Raw genomic sequence first — 16,310 nt, 5'->3', positions numbered from 1 at the left:
TTGAAACAAAACAAAAAAAAAACACCCTTCCCATTTTTTGCTGGGGGTGGGGAGAGAAATCTGTTCAATTTTGAAAACAATCTCTTCCTGCAGAGTAGCTGCACAAGTCAAAGATGGAGAAACACCCACATTTTCAGTTGCAGCAGCGGGATGCATCAAATCTCGCTCTTGCTTGCCTCCCCCAAGCTTTTATACCAAACTACAGGGATTCCAGTACTGCTAGTTCATTGCATTTGCTGAGAGTTGCGGGCGGGGCGGGGGGGGAGGGTTTTTTGCCTTCTGCTTCCCTCTTGCTTTTCTTTAGGAGGCCCCAACTTTTGTCTTATGTTTTATTCCAAGTCTCCCATTATCTCTATTGTTATGTTCACAGCGGGTTGTGACTGGTAAACAGTAGTAGAGTTTTGTGGGCTTCGGATCTTTAAATAGTTAAGTGATGGGATTTGTCAATAACGAATTCAGTTTCTTAATAAAGAAACCAACAAACCAAGCCTCTGCTGTTACTGTATTTTCAACAGATTCTTTCCTTGCGGGAATATGCCTGCTCCCATCATTATGTTGGTAGTTTTTAAAAAAAATTTAGGAAGATCATTTCTTCCCACACCATTTACCAGTGCAAGGAGCTTGTATGTACATTCAACCCATATGGGTAGCAGATTGGTTTAGGACCATGGGACAACGCCTAGGGTGGTTGTTTCATCTGGAAATCAGTTGGGTCAGAATCACTGCTGTGGGCAAAACAATAGATGAGTCTTGTGGCATCTTGAAGGCCAGCATGCTTTATTCAAGCCCAAGTTACAGTCCAGCCAACCAACCAAAGAGTTTATTGTCTATAGCCATAGGCCGTCACAAATTTTCCAAACATCAACTAATAAACAGTTAAACCCAGTATCACAGTTTGAAAAGGTTAATTAAAATTAATAAAAACAATGCAGTATACCACACTATCCCAGAAATCACGAAACAGCCTCATTCAATACCACCTTAGAGCTTCTCTTTTTGGCTGCAAGTGCAAACTGAGAGACTCTGTAGGACGCATGGTTATCAGTGTCAGATAACAAAAACACAATCTTCTAAGTTATAGTCTGATTAAGCTTGCTTTGTCAGATGCATGAAATTAATTCTTGGTCAGCAGAGAGAGAGAGAGAGAGAGAGAGAGAGAGAGTGGGGGATGGGGATTGGGAATGGTGGATTAAAAGGCCTGGTTCGTGATATCTTCTCAAAAGAGAAGCACACTGGCCATCCACAACAGTTGTAATTGGGAGTGATAACACAAGCTGCAACAGAATGTCCCAAGAAGGCTGAAATGTTCTCCTGCCTGTTTTTCAACATTGTCACTGTCCTCTGTCAAAGCCGTGCCCAATTGTTCTTTGGCACTGTGACAGACCTGTTTGCTCTCGGTGAGCCACAGAGGGGCACTGCTGACGGGTGATCGCACACCTCGTGGCTTTGTCAGGTCATGTGGTTAGTGCTGCCCGAGTGGAGCAAGGGGGAGCAGAGTCGGGCTTGCTGCAGGAGCTGGTTGCTGTGCCAAGGGCTCTGTTAGGTGGCACGTTATTGCCAGTGAGATGAGGAGGCAGTTGACAGACAGATGCAGCTACCTCCACTGGAACGATGATAACCCTTTTCCAAAAGCATTTTAGTGCACAGAGCAAGAGTTCGGGGGAGGGGTTGATATGCCATAAATTACAGGATGGAAAGCAAGAAGCATGATAAGCCAGACTACCATCTTAAAGCAGGCTGGTGTAAATTTATTTAAAAAGGCAGCCCAAGCCAACCTCCCGGTCTGTACCTGCCCCCTCCCCATTACAGTCTTCCACCAAAGTTGAACTCTAAGTTTAAGGAAGTTCTGAGGAAGATGCTCATATTGAAATAAATGTTGTTAGTCTCTCTCTAAGGTGACATTGGACTTTTGTTTTATTTCATAAAGCTGTTAGCCATTAGAACTGGAAACTCTTCCCCTCCCCAAAGGGTCAGCAAATTGTGTTCCATAATTGTATCCTTTAGACACACACACCCCACTGCGCAAGCAATGCCAGTGAATTAACCCTAGGATGAGAGTATTGAGTTTCTTCGGTACAGGAGAGGAGAGATAAAGGAAAATGCCCTGGTCTCTTAATAGTACCTCGAGATGAGGATGGATACTAGCCAAGACTGGAGTGCAGAAGACATGGTGTTGAGTAGCACACTCTTCTGCGGCCCACCTGGACCCACAACACAACTTGATCTCGGACTGTAGTTGCTGTTTCTCCCCCTCCTTATTTTGGTCCAACAAAAATTGTAGATGTTGGGCACGGTGATGCTGAGACAGCTACAACAGCCATGTCTGCGAAGATCCCTGAACGCGTTCCTGCTTATTGCCCTTTCTGTACACGGTGCTGACCTCATGGTGACCTTTCGTTCTGAGACTGGGTTGCTTCCCCCTTTTCTGCCTGTAGTACCAGTTCCCTTTTCTTGTCACCAGAGCAAAGAACTTGACACTTACTGTCACAATACTATGTTGTCAAGCAATCTACCTTTTAGACACTGGAAAGTGGAGTTCCCCGTATCAGATGCTCTGGTGTATGTGTGAGAGAGAGTGGAAAAGAGATTGCATGCTTGGCAGTCCCTCCTGCTGCCTCGTCAGGAAAGTCCCCATGTCTCTGCTCGGCAGCCTTGTGTGAAGAGCCACCTTGAGTTCCTCCTGTGTAGGTCACCTTCCTTCCCTCGTGTGTTCTTTTGCAGGGTGCCAAAGCATGTTTTCTCCGAGACATTCCCTTTTCTGCGATCTATTTCCCCGTTTATGCTCATTGCAAACTGATGCTTGCGGATGAAAATGGCCACGTGGGAGGCCTTAATCTCCTTACAGCTGGTGCTATTGCAGGTAACTTTTTTTTTTTTAAAAAAAGATAATTTGCAAAAGACTTTTTTTTCCTCTTCCCCATCCCCCTTTCTTGGCAGTAGTTAATATTCATCAGACTCATGTATGGGAAGCTAATATACTATTGTATCTAACTTAATCTAAATTTGATCACTTTTATCCGTGGTAGGAGGTAGTGTAATTTTGATGAGAGCTAATTACATTTGCATAATGTGGATAAACAGCTTAATGCAGCTCAGCAACTTGTAGTCAAATTTGGCTCTTGGCCTCTGTAGGGAGGGTGCAGTTATTTCAAAGCTTTCCAAGTTGGAGGTAGCTTTGTATCTCAAGGAAACGTACTGAGGAAGGTATATATCTATTCTGATTTTCCCCCCTTCAGTTGGGAAGAAACTTTCAACCTTGGAAGAGTAAGGATTGAAAGAAGGCTGTAGAAAATTAAGATGCAAGATATTGATGTTATGGAGCTAAGTTTATTTCAGTGGTCACTTGGTCACCTGCTTTTTAAAAAAAATATTTAAAAGTTTCATTATAAACAGAAATCAAACTGGAAGCCTTAGCATTCCATACATGCTAAAACCAGTTTGGTGTAGTGGTTAAGAGCGCTGGGACTCTAATCTGGAGAATCATAGAATCATAGGGTTGGAAGGGACCTCTAAGGTCATCTGTCCAATCCCCTGCAAAATGCAAGAAATTCACAACTACCTCCCCCTGACTGCCCCAGTGACCCCTGCTCCATGCCCATAAGATGGCAAAATGGGTTTGATTCCCAATCCCCACTGCTCGAAGCCAGCTGGGTGACCTTGGGTCAGTCATAGTTCTTCCAGAGCTCTCTCAGCCCCACCCACCTTACAGGGTGTTTGTTGTGGGGATAACAATAACATACTTTGTAAACTGCTCTGAGTGGGTGTTAAGTTGTCCTGGGGGGTGGTATATAAATCAAATGTTGTTGTTGTTATGCAGATCCCGCCAGCTTTTTCACACTATTTCACTCAGCTCCTTCCTTATTACATCTCCCACCCCAAACAGCTTTTATCCATGCAGGTACCATGATTCCCAGTATTGCCTTTTTGGTGGTCAAAAGTGGCTCCCTCCCCACTTTTTACCAGGGGAAAAGGTGGTTGGATCCAACCCAAGCATGCAGGCGAGTGTGCCTAGGGGCTTTTACTGAAGACAAGTTGTTTACAGATATGTTGGCCCTGTAGTAAAATCTGGAAAGCCAAAAAACCCATCCATGTAATGTTATTGTTGTTGTTGTTGTTAACATTTGATTTCTATACCGCCCTTCAGAACAACCCACTCAGAGCAGTTTACAAAGTGTTTATTATTATCTTCACAACAATCACCCTGTGAGGTGGGTGGGACTGAGAGAGCTCTGAGAGAGCTGTGACTGACTCAAGGTCACCCAGCTGGCTTCAAGTGGAGGAGTGGGGAAGCAAACCCGGCTCTCCAGATTAGAGTCCTGCCACTCTTAGTCACTACACCAAACCGGCTCATCCAAGAACATATCAGTGTGCAACAGAAAATCCACCATATGCTGAGAAGATCTTAACATCATATCTTGAAAACAAGATATGTTTTCCCTCTTCATTTTATTTTGCAGCATCCAGCCTGATGAAGATTTCTAGGGAACTCTAAAGTTTGCACACTGTGATGTGTCATTGAGTATGTCCTAATGAAGGTATTACAGGGATGGCAAGTTTGGCTTTTACTCAAACCACTGCTTTGCTGACTCTCAGTTGAGTGAGTTGCCATTAAGCCATACACAAGGCAGAACCTCCCAGCCATTGCTGTTAAATGAGGTTCTTCCCTGCCTCCTTGACACAGTCCACCCTCTCCGGGCATGTAGTGTGTGGAATGCTCACAGCTCTTTGCAGAAAGGTAAAAACCATGCTGTTAAGTTCTTGGTGGCTGCTGTCTGGAGAGTCTCTTTGTGCCAGCCTGGAGCCATGCATTTACATCCTAGGTTGCTGAAGATGTGTGTGCAACAGCCTGACGAGAGAAAATGAAAACCAAACCAAATGTTTTGGTTGGACTCGGGGGCCCATTCCACCCAAATGATTCATGCTACAAGTATAACAGTCGATGTTCTGAAACACATGACAGGACCACAAAAAGCTGCACAGCATAGCCAGTTAGTGAGTCTGTAGTTCCTGCAGCCTGTTGCCTTGTGCCAAAATTTATCTTTAGCATCAAATGTAAAACTGCAGAGAAGAAGGGATTTTTTAAAAAGATGGGCAGCTTTTGTTAACCTTCAGAAGCTTGATGGTTACGGATGGATTCTTTGAAGGCTGAGATGTTTCTGTCTTTCTGTGTTGTTTGTCCTCGATTTAAAATGCTCATTTCTTTCGAAAGGTGTGCCTGCGGCTTCATTGGTGACCCCTGCTGATGTCATCAAGACAAGACTGCAAGTGGCTGCTCGTGCGGGTCAAACCACGTACAGTGGTGTTATTGACTGTTTTGGAAAGATTCTCAGAGAAGAAGGTCCCACTGCTTTTTGGAAGGGAGCTGGAGGTAGGAAAGGAATGCCAAGTACAGTGTGGGCATGTTGGCAGGGGTTGGTGGTTACCTTGTGTGTATTATTTTTAGTAAACCATAGCAACTTAGAGGACCAAGTGTTATAACTATGAGCAGTTTTAGTTATGCCTTCTCACCATAAATGTTTTATTCATTTTATTCAACAGCTCGAGTTTTCCGATCTTCACCCCAGTTTGGTGTTACTCTGGTGACCTATGAACTTCTGCAACGATGGTTCTACGTTGATTTTGGAGGAATGTAAGTGCAATTCATCTCCCAAGTCTGTCTGTCTTTAAAGTTATGCCCCACAAGAATTGGGATATAAAAGTATTACACCGATCTGAAGTCTGTTAAAGAAGACAAGACTACTTTAGCATTCTTGTTGCAAAACGTCAAATAACTGCCTGGTATGTCTTGTATTGATTTGTGTTGCTAAATGGAAAAGTATTAGAGTACTGCAATGGGACATTATTGTTTATGCTTTTATTAGGCCTGTTTAAAAGAGCAGCACCATGTGTTACTGTGGCACAGCGTCAGCTGTGGCCGTGCTCACTGCACGTTCTCTGGCACAGGAAGACTGGGCTTCAAATAGGAAACAGGAATCAAGTGGCAGTGCTCATTTCTTCAGGTGTATATGAAGTGGATAATTATTTCAGTGACTTTAAAACAAAATCACAGGGGGAGTGTGGAGTTGTAGCAGAAAGAGACCAGTTGTAAATCCTTGTGCAGACCATTCAGGGCAGCTAGAAGTCTATTTGAGCTTGTGTCTGAAGAAGTGGGGAAAGAGACACTCCCCTGTCATGATCCAAATAATGTACTAAAACGTACAGAATTTTAAGTCAAGGATCATAATTCAGCCTAGATGGGTGCATGCTTTAAGCCCACTGATTTCAGTGTGTCCTTAACATTATCATAATATTACATTCCAGATATGCTGCATTGTGAGCCTGCTCCTGTACACAAGGATGTTTCCAGGAGTTTTAAAAAACTCCATACAATCCTGATCCTAGCCTGGGTCTGGCTAAAGCAGATCTAAACATACTTCCTTAATGGGTAACTGGCAGAGCCAGCTCTGATGAGCGGACCTGGAACCACCCCCCTGACTGTTCTGTTGAAGCCAGTGTACACACAGAGATTCTCACATGCATCAGTTAGTGCTCTACAACACTCAGCAGCCTTCGATGCCATAGACCGTGGTATCCTACTGAATTGCCTCTCAGCGCTGGGACAAATGGGCACCATGTTATGGTGGTTCGAGTCCCATCTGGGTGATTAGTACCAGAAGATATGGGTACTGGGGGACTCCTGCTGAGCCCCTTGGCCAATGGAGTCCTGCTGGGCTCACATTTATCCCCATGCTATTTAATATTTACATGAAGCCACTGGGAGAGGTCACTGGGAGGTTTGGGCTGTGGTGTCACCAATTACCAAATGATATCCAGCTCCACCTCCTCCCCCCGCCTCAAATGCTGAAGATGCTGTTGATGTTTTCAACCAGTGCTTGGGCTGAATGAGGGTGAACAAGCTGAAGCTTTAATCCTGACAAGACAAAGGTTATCAGGGTTAGTAGGAAGACCGACTAACTCTCTCCTGTCTTGTATGGCAGCCCCACAATCGTGGAACAACCTCCCCAAGGAAGTGCACTTGGTTTCCTCACTTTTATTTAGAAAGAGTAGAGTGCCCTCAAGTCACAGCAGACTTATGGAGGCCCCTGGTGGAGTTTTCATGGAAAGAGACTAACAAAGGTCGTTTGCCATTGCCTGCCTCTGCCACCCTGGAGGTCTCCCATCCAATTACTAATCAAGGCCAACCATGCTCTGACGAGATTAGACTCACCAGGGCTATCCAGGTCAGGGCTTATTTAGAAGTACATTCAATTAATATAACTATTTATTGGTAGTTTTATAGAGTGATTTTAAATTGAGGTTTTAATATATTTTTATTCCTTCTGTAAGGTTAAAAGGTGGCTAACAAATGTTTGAAATAAACAAACAATCCATATGGGCTAACAAGGCTGCCTTTATCAACCATATGATAGAATGAGTTTTAATCACCTTTGAGACAACTATAAAGACATAAAATGCAAGAAAGCTAGCCAGCTCTAAAGAGCCACGAGTCAACCATATAATAATTTAATAGGAGACGTGTTTAGAAGCTGCAGTATCCCCTGATGCTGCTGGAGATCCCTAAAGTTCATCTTCGTTCTTCTGTGCCTCCACACATGGGACTGCGCAGGCGCAGGCCAGCCGCCGGAGAATTTTCTAGAGCTTCCAAGGCTCCGAAGGGGCCGTCTGTCGCGCGCCTCAGCGACCGTCTTCCCGCCCAAACGGTCACGTGATCCTACAGCGACCAACGGCCCCTTCCCTCAGTTCTCTTCTTGCCGCCGCTTGGAGAGAACGTGAGCTTCGTTGCTCTGTGCTTTTTTGTGCTTCGTGCTTTATTCTGACTGATTGCTTGGCTTTTGACTTCGGACTTCGTGACCTCGACTATTCTTCGGATCTCGTTTTGGACTTTGTTGTGGACTCGGTAATTTGACTCGGACTGTTTTTGACCTTCCTTTCGCGTGCCCCTGAAGATGGCCTCAAAGGCTCTCTTCAAGCATTGCCTCCAATGCCACACGAAAATGGCCAAGACCGATGGCCATGAACTGTGCCTGTTCTGTTTGGGGGAGACCCATAATGTGACGGCCTGTAAAATTTGCCAGGGTTTCACCAGCAAGGCCCGGCAGGAGCGCAAGGCCCGACTGAATTCCTCCCTGTGGCAGAAGGTCATGTCCGGAGGCGCTCCGTTGCCCTCCTCCAAGGCCGGCCCAAGCCCCTCTGCCGAACGGCATTCCAGAGCTGGCTCAGTGGCCTCCGCGAGGTCGGGGTCGAAACCGCGTCCCCCGAGTACCTCGGCGTCGAGAGCGGCCTCTCCAGCGCAGGGACCGGTGCGGCCGCCCCGTAGCGCGTCATCTACCAGGTCGGATCCGAGACCTACGTCGGAACCGAGGATCCTGGTACCGAGTCCCCGGTCGGAACCGACGTCCGGATCGGTTCCGATGAAGCCTAAGAGGTCGAAGCCGAGGTCCCCTTCGGAGGTGAGGAGCGCGTCGGTTCCGAGGTCTTCTTCGGAACCGGCGAAGAAGAAGAAGAAGACCAAGCATCATCGGTCGCCGCGTCCTGCTCCTCAGGAGGAGGTCATCGTGCTTCCTCACACGCCTTCCCCTCACCTGGGCTCCCCGGAGCCAGAAGACATCACCGTTCCTGTGCCGGATCCGATGGCCTTCGAGACGGTGCCCGCGGAATTCTCGTCGGGGCCGGAGCCGAGCCCGCACCGTCGGAGCCGACCATCGCTTCCCCTTCGGTCGCCGAGGCTGGAACCGAGCCCGTCTCCTCGTCGGAGCCGTCCGTCGCCTGCCCGTCCGTCTCCACCTCCGGTCGGTCGTGAGCGGCATGGTTCCGGGGACAGTGTCCGATCAGTCCGGTCCACTGCGTCCCGGCATCGGCAGGCTTCCTACCTCCCCTCGCCATACCGTTGCCAATGGGAGGGGGCACCTGCGGGCTTCTCCGTGTCGGAACCGAGGCCTTCGACATCGAGGTCGGCGTGGGCTCCCCCTCCGCTCCAGGTTCCGGAATCCCAGCTCGGTTCCGATGAGGAGGATGTGGAGAGCTTTGGCGGCTACCAGTCGGAGTCCTGGTCCGAACCATCGCCGGCTGAGGAGCTAGTGCCATCGGCGGACTCGCCATTCGAGGACCTCCGCATCTACGCCGACCAGATGGCAAGGATGGCCAAGGCTCTCGAGATGGACATCTCCTCGGCAGTTCCCCAGACCAAGGACAAGCTCCTCAAACGCATTTACGGAGACAACCCGGCGTACGTTGGCTTCCCCATGCTCGAGGGTATTGAGGAAATCGTGGAGAAGGTATGGCAGGTGCCCTGTGATCAGCCTCCAACATCCAAGAGGATTGAGCAGCTCTACAAAATCAAGCAGGGTACCTGGCCGGCGCTGGTGAAACACCCTCCACCTTCCTCCTTGGTCACAGAGGAGTTCAACCCCAGGCGATCGGGTCACTCCTCGGTGCCTGCCGATAAGGAGGGCAAGAAGCTGGATGCCATGGGCAGACGCCAGTACATTGTTTCTTCCCTGGGTCTGAGGATTGCCAACTATCAGACCATCATGGCAGGGTACCAGCTGTACCTCTGGGAGAAGTTGGCATCCTATACACGAGACCTCCCTCCTGAGCAGAAGGCTGTGGTGTCCCTGCTGCAGACAGAGGCTGTGAGGCTGTCTAAGCAGCAGATGAACGCTGGGAGCCACGCTGCTGACACTGCTGCTAGAGGTATGGCGTCGGCGGTGGTCCTCAGGCGCCACTCCTGGTTGCGGTCTACGGCCCTGTCCCAAGAGGTACGTTCCAGGGTGGAGAGCATGCCATTTGAGGGGGACTCGCTGTTCTCCAAATCGACCGACGAGACCCTGAAGAAAAAGAAGGAGGACCGGCAGACGGCGCGGTCTTTGGGTCTGGCTCCAGCGGACAAGCCCTCCTCCAGGTCACGGTACGCTCCCAGGTCTGGCCCTTACCACTACCAGGGCAGATACCAACAGCAGCGGCCGGGCTACCATCAGTATCCTGCCTACCAGCAGCGGCCTTACCCTCCCGCACAACAGCAGAGGAGGCGTCGGCCCTTCAAGCCTCGTCAGGCACAGCAACCGGCCCAGCAGAAAGATCAGCAGGGCGCCGGGAGGCAGTACTGACGGGTCGCGCCAGCCGTATCCCCGAACTTTTCGGACAGACTTAGTCCACTCCTCTCTGAGTGGGAGTCAATAACATCTGACTCATGGGTCTTAACTATTGTTGAACTGGGATACGGGCTGGAGTTCGTTGAGCTGCCTAGATGCAGTTCACCCCTGACAGCTGTCAATAACACTATGGACGAGCTGGATGCGGAGATCATGTCGCTCTTGGCCAAGGGTGCTGTGGAAGAATTGCCCTATGAGGACTCTGTAAAGGGTTTCTTCTCTAGGTTCTTCCTGGTCCCTAAGAAGGATGGGGGTTTACGTCCCATTTTAGATCTGAGGGGCCTTAATGCCTTCCTCAAGGTGACCAAGTTCAAAATGGTTACGTTGGCGGCGGTGATCGTCTTACTGAAGCAAGGGGATTGGTTTGCGGTTCTTGACTTAAAAGACGCATACTTTCACGTGGGCATACGGGAGGAGCACAGGAAGTACCTGAGTTTTGTTTACCGGCATAGGGTTTTCCGGTATAAGGTGCTCCCCTTTGGCCTGTCCACTGCCCCACGAGTGTTCACTAAATGTGTGGCCCCTGTGGTTTCCTTCCTACGGGAAGAAGGCTGTACCATCTTTCCGTACCTCGATGACTGGCTCATCGTGGCTGAATCAGAGTCTAGGCTGGTGCAGGACATTGGCTTGGTACTTAGCACTTGCCAACGCCTGGGGCTCCTGGTGAACTTGGAGAAATCCAAGCTGGTGCCCAGCTGCAAGGTGTCCTACATTGGTGCGCTTTTAGACTCTGTGGAGGGTAAGGCCCTGCTCCCCTTGGAGAGGGCTCGGTCCCTAAGGGGTCTAGTGTCCATGTTTAAAAGGAACCGGTTCCAGTCTGTGCGCACTATCCAGTGCTTACTAGGGCATATGGCAGCGGCCACCTCTGTGGTGCCTTTCGCTAGGCTGCGTATGCGCCCTCTCCAGAACTGGTTTGTGCGGAGGTATGATGCTCTACTGCACCCTCCGTCCCTCAAATTCTCTATCCCGAGGGTCATCCTCTCCTCCTTGGACTGGTGGCTGTCTGATGACAACTTGTTTAGAGGGACCCCTTTCGGGTATCTACACCATGACATCACGGTTACCACTGATGCCTCTCTGTTGGGATGGGGGGCTTACTGTGGTGATGTGTCGGTGCAAGATGTCTGGTCTGACAGGGAAAAGACCCTCCATATCAATGTGCTTGAACTAAGGGCCATTCGTTTCGCACTTGTGTCTCTTACAGCACTGCTGAGAAATCGTCATGTCTTGGTGCAGACGGACAACACGACTGCCATGTACTACGTGAATCAGCAGGGGGGCACAGTGTCCATGGCCCTGTGCCGGGAAGCCACACTCACTTGGCAGTGGGCTATCAAGAACGGCGTGTCGCTCCGTGCTATACACGTGGCTGGGTCAGACAATGCCCGGGCAGATGCCCTCAGCAGGGCCCCTTTACTAGACCACGAGTGGGAACTGAACGGAGAGTGCATTGGGCCGATCTTCCGGATGTGGGGTCATCCAGTGATAGACGTGTTCGCCACTGCGGCGACCACCAAGGCCCACACGTTCTGTTCCAGGGCAGGGAGCGACCCCCTCTCTATTGGGGATGCCTTCCAGTTTACGTGGACGCAGGGCTTGCACTACATGTTTCCTCCATTCCCCTTGATTCCCAGGGTCCTGTGCAAGATAGAGGAGGACGGGACGGACTGCATCCTAGTGGCCCCCTTCTGGCCACGGCAGGTTTGGTTCCCGAAGCTCCTGCAGATGTCCCAACGGACGTATGTGAGTCTGCCCCCTCGGCAAGACCTTCTCCTAAACGGGAGCCTGGTCCACCACGATCCCAGGAAGCTGCACCTAACGGCTTGGCGGATCGTTCCTCCCCGATAGGCTTTACTGACGAGGTACAGAGGGTCCTCCTGAATGCTCGTCGGCCATCCACTAGGCGCGCTTATGCGGCCAAGTGGCGTAGGTTTGAGCTCTGGGCACTTGCTAAAGGAGTGGTGCCTGACAGCAGTCCCTTGGGGGTTGTATTCGAGTATTTGTGCCACTTGCGTGGCCTGGGCTTGAAGGCTTCCTCCCTCAAGGTCCACCTGGCAGCGATATCAGCTGCTCACACCCGAGTTGAGGGTGCTACGGTGTTTTCTCACCCACAATCCCGCCAGTTCCTTAAGGGCATGTACAATCTTTACCCACCTGTATCAGCGCCAGTGCCTCAGTGGTCGCTGTCCTTGGTGCTCTCACGTCTCATGTTGCCTCCATTTGAACCTATGGCTACATGCCCCTTGGATATGCTATCCTACAAGGTAGCATTCTTGGTGGCCGTCACATCGGCCAGAAGGGTCAGTGAGCTGTCTGCACTGCGGTCTGACCCTCCCTTTCTTGTGTTTCATCCCAACAAGGTGGTCCTGCGTCCCTGCCTTGGGTTCCTGCCCAAGGTGGTGTCCGCCTTCCACCTCTCGCAGGATATTTCACTGCCTGCATTCTTTCCTCAGCCTTCCTCTAAGGGGGAAAAGGCCCTTCATTCCCTAGACTTGAAGAGGGCCCTAGCCTATTACCTTGATAGGACGAAGGGATTCCGCACCTGTCCTCACCTGTTTGTATGTTTTGGGGCCAAGGACAAGGGTAACAGGGCTTCCTCGCAGACCCTGTCTAGGTGGATTGTGACGGCCATTAGCAAGGCCTATTCCCTGGCAGGGGTGGCTTGCCCGCTCCATGTCAGAGCCCACTCCACGCGGTCCCAAGCATCCTCTTCGGCACTCCTCAGGGGGGGTGCCCCTGGTTAACATTTGTAAAGCAGCCACATGGTCCTCTGCAGACACCTTTGTCAGGCATTATGCCGTTGATGTCAATGCGGAGCAGGATGTATCTGTGGCCAAGGCTGTCTTACACTCCCTTTTTTCCTGAGGGAGTTTTGGAATGACTTTCTTGGCGTACCTGCTGGGTACCCTTGAGTGAAAGTGTGTATATATGTACCTGGGGGTGTGTATATATGTAAATATTGAATATATTATGTGTCTTTGCATAGATGTATATATGCATATCTATTTATTGTTGTTCTTGTTGTTCAATAAAATTGTGTTGGACTTCACCCCCGCCTTCCTTATTGTGTGAAGCTTGGTACACTCCCATGTGTGGAGGCACAGAAGAACGAAGATGAAAACAGGGTTAACATACCTGTAACTTATGTTCATCGAGTTCTTCTGTGCTGACACACAACCCTCCCTCCTACCCCGCTGTGAACTCCAATGCACAATACTGTGATGGCTGTAACGGATGTTGGTGTTTTTAAGGTGTTATGGCTGAAGTGTGTTGGTCAAGCGGCGGCAAAGGAGAACTGAGGGAAGGGGCCGTTGGTCGCTGTAGGATCACGTGACCGTTTGGGCGGGAAGACGGTCGCTGAGGCGCGCGACAGACGGCCCCTTCGGAGCCTTGGAAGCTCTAGAAAATTCTCCGGCGGCTGGCCTGCGCCTGCGCAGTCCCATGTGTGTCAGCACAGAAGAACTCGATGAACATAAGTTACAGGTATGTTAACCCTGTTTTTTCCATTTTCTTCTTGCCTCCAACTAGCAAACCTTCCGGCTCAGAACCTACGCTCAAGTCTCGAATTGCAGATCTTCCACCTGTTAATCCTGACCACATAGGTGGCTATCGACTTGCTACAGCCACTTTTGCTGGTATAGAGAACAAATTTGGCCTCTCTCTTCCCAAGTTTCGGTCGGCTGGCATCACTTCACAGCCCAAAGCAGCAGCAGCAGCAGAATCCTGAGCTGACCTTTTGAGCCAAACCAAAGTGGTGCAGTGGACATATTTTTTTTTCTCCTCCAGTCAGCTGCATGATACTCTAGCTGGACGGAGAGTTTGACATCGAATCGCTCCTTTCTATACGAAACGCAACTAATCATTTGCACACGGGAGACTGATTCAAGCTTTTAAGTTCTACGCATAGACCTTTTACCCTCTGCCCAGTGGCATGAATTAATAACCAAGGCTTGGCTTTGCACAGATTTTTTTTGCACTCCATGTTACTGTACATATTGTACATCTTTGTACAGAGACATCATCGTGGCATTGATGCAATGGCATTTGTAGAAACAGGTATTGCGGTTCCAAATGGTTTGAAATGTACAGAATGTTTTGAAAGTGTTTTATTAAAAATCATGTGGAAATAAAATTTATTTAAAACCACTCTGCTTCATTTTCTTAGTTTTTTACCTGTTGAGCTGCAACCTTTTAAATAGAAGGTTAATGATCTTTTTGGTATCCAGCACTTCATCACTGGAGGTGGAAAATGAAAAAAGCAGGACAGTTGTGAGATAGCAGGAAAAACCATGCCCATTAGGTAGCCTATGGCAATGTGATCACACCACTAGAAATTTTGAAGTGATGCCCTCTAGTTATTCTAAAAATGCCTCGTGCCTTAGCCATTTTTATACATTGTGTACATGCAGAGAGGTCTCAGCTGTCTTGAACTTCTGCAGTTGTGCATGTCAAATGTTTCAAAGTTTAATCTTGTTTTTAAAAAATCAAAAGAGAACAGTTGAGGCAAATTCTCCCAAATGTACAGAATCACAATTTGAAAAGAACAATTTAAAGCAATGTATAAAACAAACCAGATTCTCAACATAGATGCAGAAAAATTCCAGTATGGCTTAAGGGACAATGGAAAAGCAGCTGAAAGCAAAATAAAAGATATATGTTGGAAAATGAATATTGCAAATGAAGACAATGTTAAAAAATGTTGTGAAATGCAACAACAGAGCAAGTCAAGGAATAATTTGAGATGCAAAAATTGTAACTAATCTTGTATTGGTGCCAGGGGTTGTATTGGAACACCATTTAAACAGTATCTCAAGAAACAGCTGTGACTTTTGCTTTTCATACGGTCCCTTGACTTGTTTGTTGTGGTTTAATTGTAATATTTGACGGTCTCTATTTGTAATACTTCTAGCAGGGATGCTTTTCTTTTGCTGTTGCAGGGACTCTCCAAATGACAGGCAACCCCTCTTCAACTTGATCAGTCAAGGGTTGAATAAAACAAAATCCAGTGGCACCTTAGACGTTCATTTATTTCTATATGGGTTTTCATGAGTTACAGAGCTCATTTCTTCAGATACCTGGAGATCATATAGAAATAATTGATAAAGGCTAAGGTGCCATGGGCCTTTTATTTTTATTTTGCTGCAATGGTCAAGAGTTGCTCAGTGGAAAAAGATCTGCCCTATCATTTGCAAATGAACAATAACAAATGGTTTGGTGCTTTTCCTGACTGTCAGACTTCTGTTCCTATTTAAGGGAATTTGTTAAGGCAATGATACATATTTAGAGAGGGTTTCTCCAGTTAAAAGGTTTCATGAAACTTCTCTGATTGAGAACCTGGAGAGCTGCTACCAGTCTAAGTAGACAATAGTGACACCGATGGTCTGATTCACTATAAGAGAGATCATTGTGTTCAGCAACTAATATCAAATAGTGTATAAATTAACTATATTTTATTTTCTGAAAATCCCTGTTTTTCTAACGCTGTATATCATCAGTATTTTGTACTCGAGGATTCTAACTGATAGGCTTCATGTTTAAAAAAGACCTACTTGTGAGCCAGATTGGGGTGAAAGCTGGAAAGAGACTGAAAGATTGTGGCTCCTAAATCCTGCTGATTCAGCTTAGTTTCCCTTGACCTATTTTTGACCTCCCTTTTGGGAGGAAATTGGTGAAGTTAAGAATAATTGATGATGGGCAATGTAAGACTTGGTTGAAAAAAGTTCCATTCCTGTCCACCAATGGAAGACTAGGCTCTGCTTTTTAGTAACTGCTTAAATCAAAACCATGGCTTGAAGTAGGTTAGCAAACCATGTTTTTGAGGGAACCTAGTTTGCACTGATACACTTCAAATGTGAAATTGTGGCCAGGGGTGGAGGGAAGGTATTGTATTAAAAAGGGAAAGAGTGAAGGACAAGGGAGAACCTCTGGTTCTCTTACCCGTAGTTGAGAAAGCAACAGCAGTATTGCAACCACGTCAACCAGTTTAACAGACTACATAGCCTATTGTTACATCAAGGAAAGGAAATATATTAACAAAAGCTTCTCTTGGTTGTGGGGCAGGTGGTTTGGAAATAAAAGCTCTTACAATCACTCCCATAAGAAGTGGGTGTCCTGGAGGGGAGGGGAGGCTAGCTGCCAAAATAAACCAAAAGGAAAGAG

At 48.0% G+C, this 16,310-nt stretch overlaps 1 protein-coding gene across 1 annotated transcript in view; it reads left to right on the top strand.

Annotated features, from left to right (window-relative positions):
* Positions 1–14,297, top strand: part of SLC25A12 (solute carrier family 25 member 12) — a 79,902-nt gene extending 65,605 nt beyond the window's left edge. Inside the window, exons 15-18 of the mRNA XM_054971650.1 lie at positions 2,722–2,860; positions 5,210–5,368; positions 5,539–5,629; positions 13,680–14,297. Of these exons, the coding sequence (XP_054827625.1) occupies positions 2,722–2,860; positions 5,210–5,368; positions 5,539–5,629; positions 13,680–13,878 (588 nt within the window). The 3' untranslated portion in view covers positions 13,879–14,297. The remainder of the gene's footprint in view (positions 1–2,721; positions 2,861–5,209; positions 5,369–5,538; positions 5,630–13,679) is intronic.
* Positions 14,298–16,310: the final 2,013 nt, after the last annotated feature.

This window comes from Eublepharis macularius, chromosome 2 (assembly GCF_028583425.1).
Source record: "Eublepharis macularius isolate TG4126 chromosome 2, MPM_Emac_v1.0, whole genome shotgun sequence".
NCBI classification, from domain to species: Eukaryota; Metazoa; Chordata; class Lepidosauria; order Squamata; family Eublepharidae; genus Eublepharis; species Eublepharis macularius.
The sequence above is the reverse complement of the archived record's forward strand: the minus strand, read 5'-3'. Positions and strand labels throughout refer to the sequence as shown.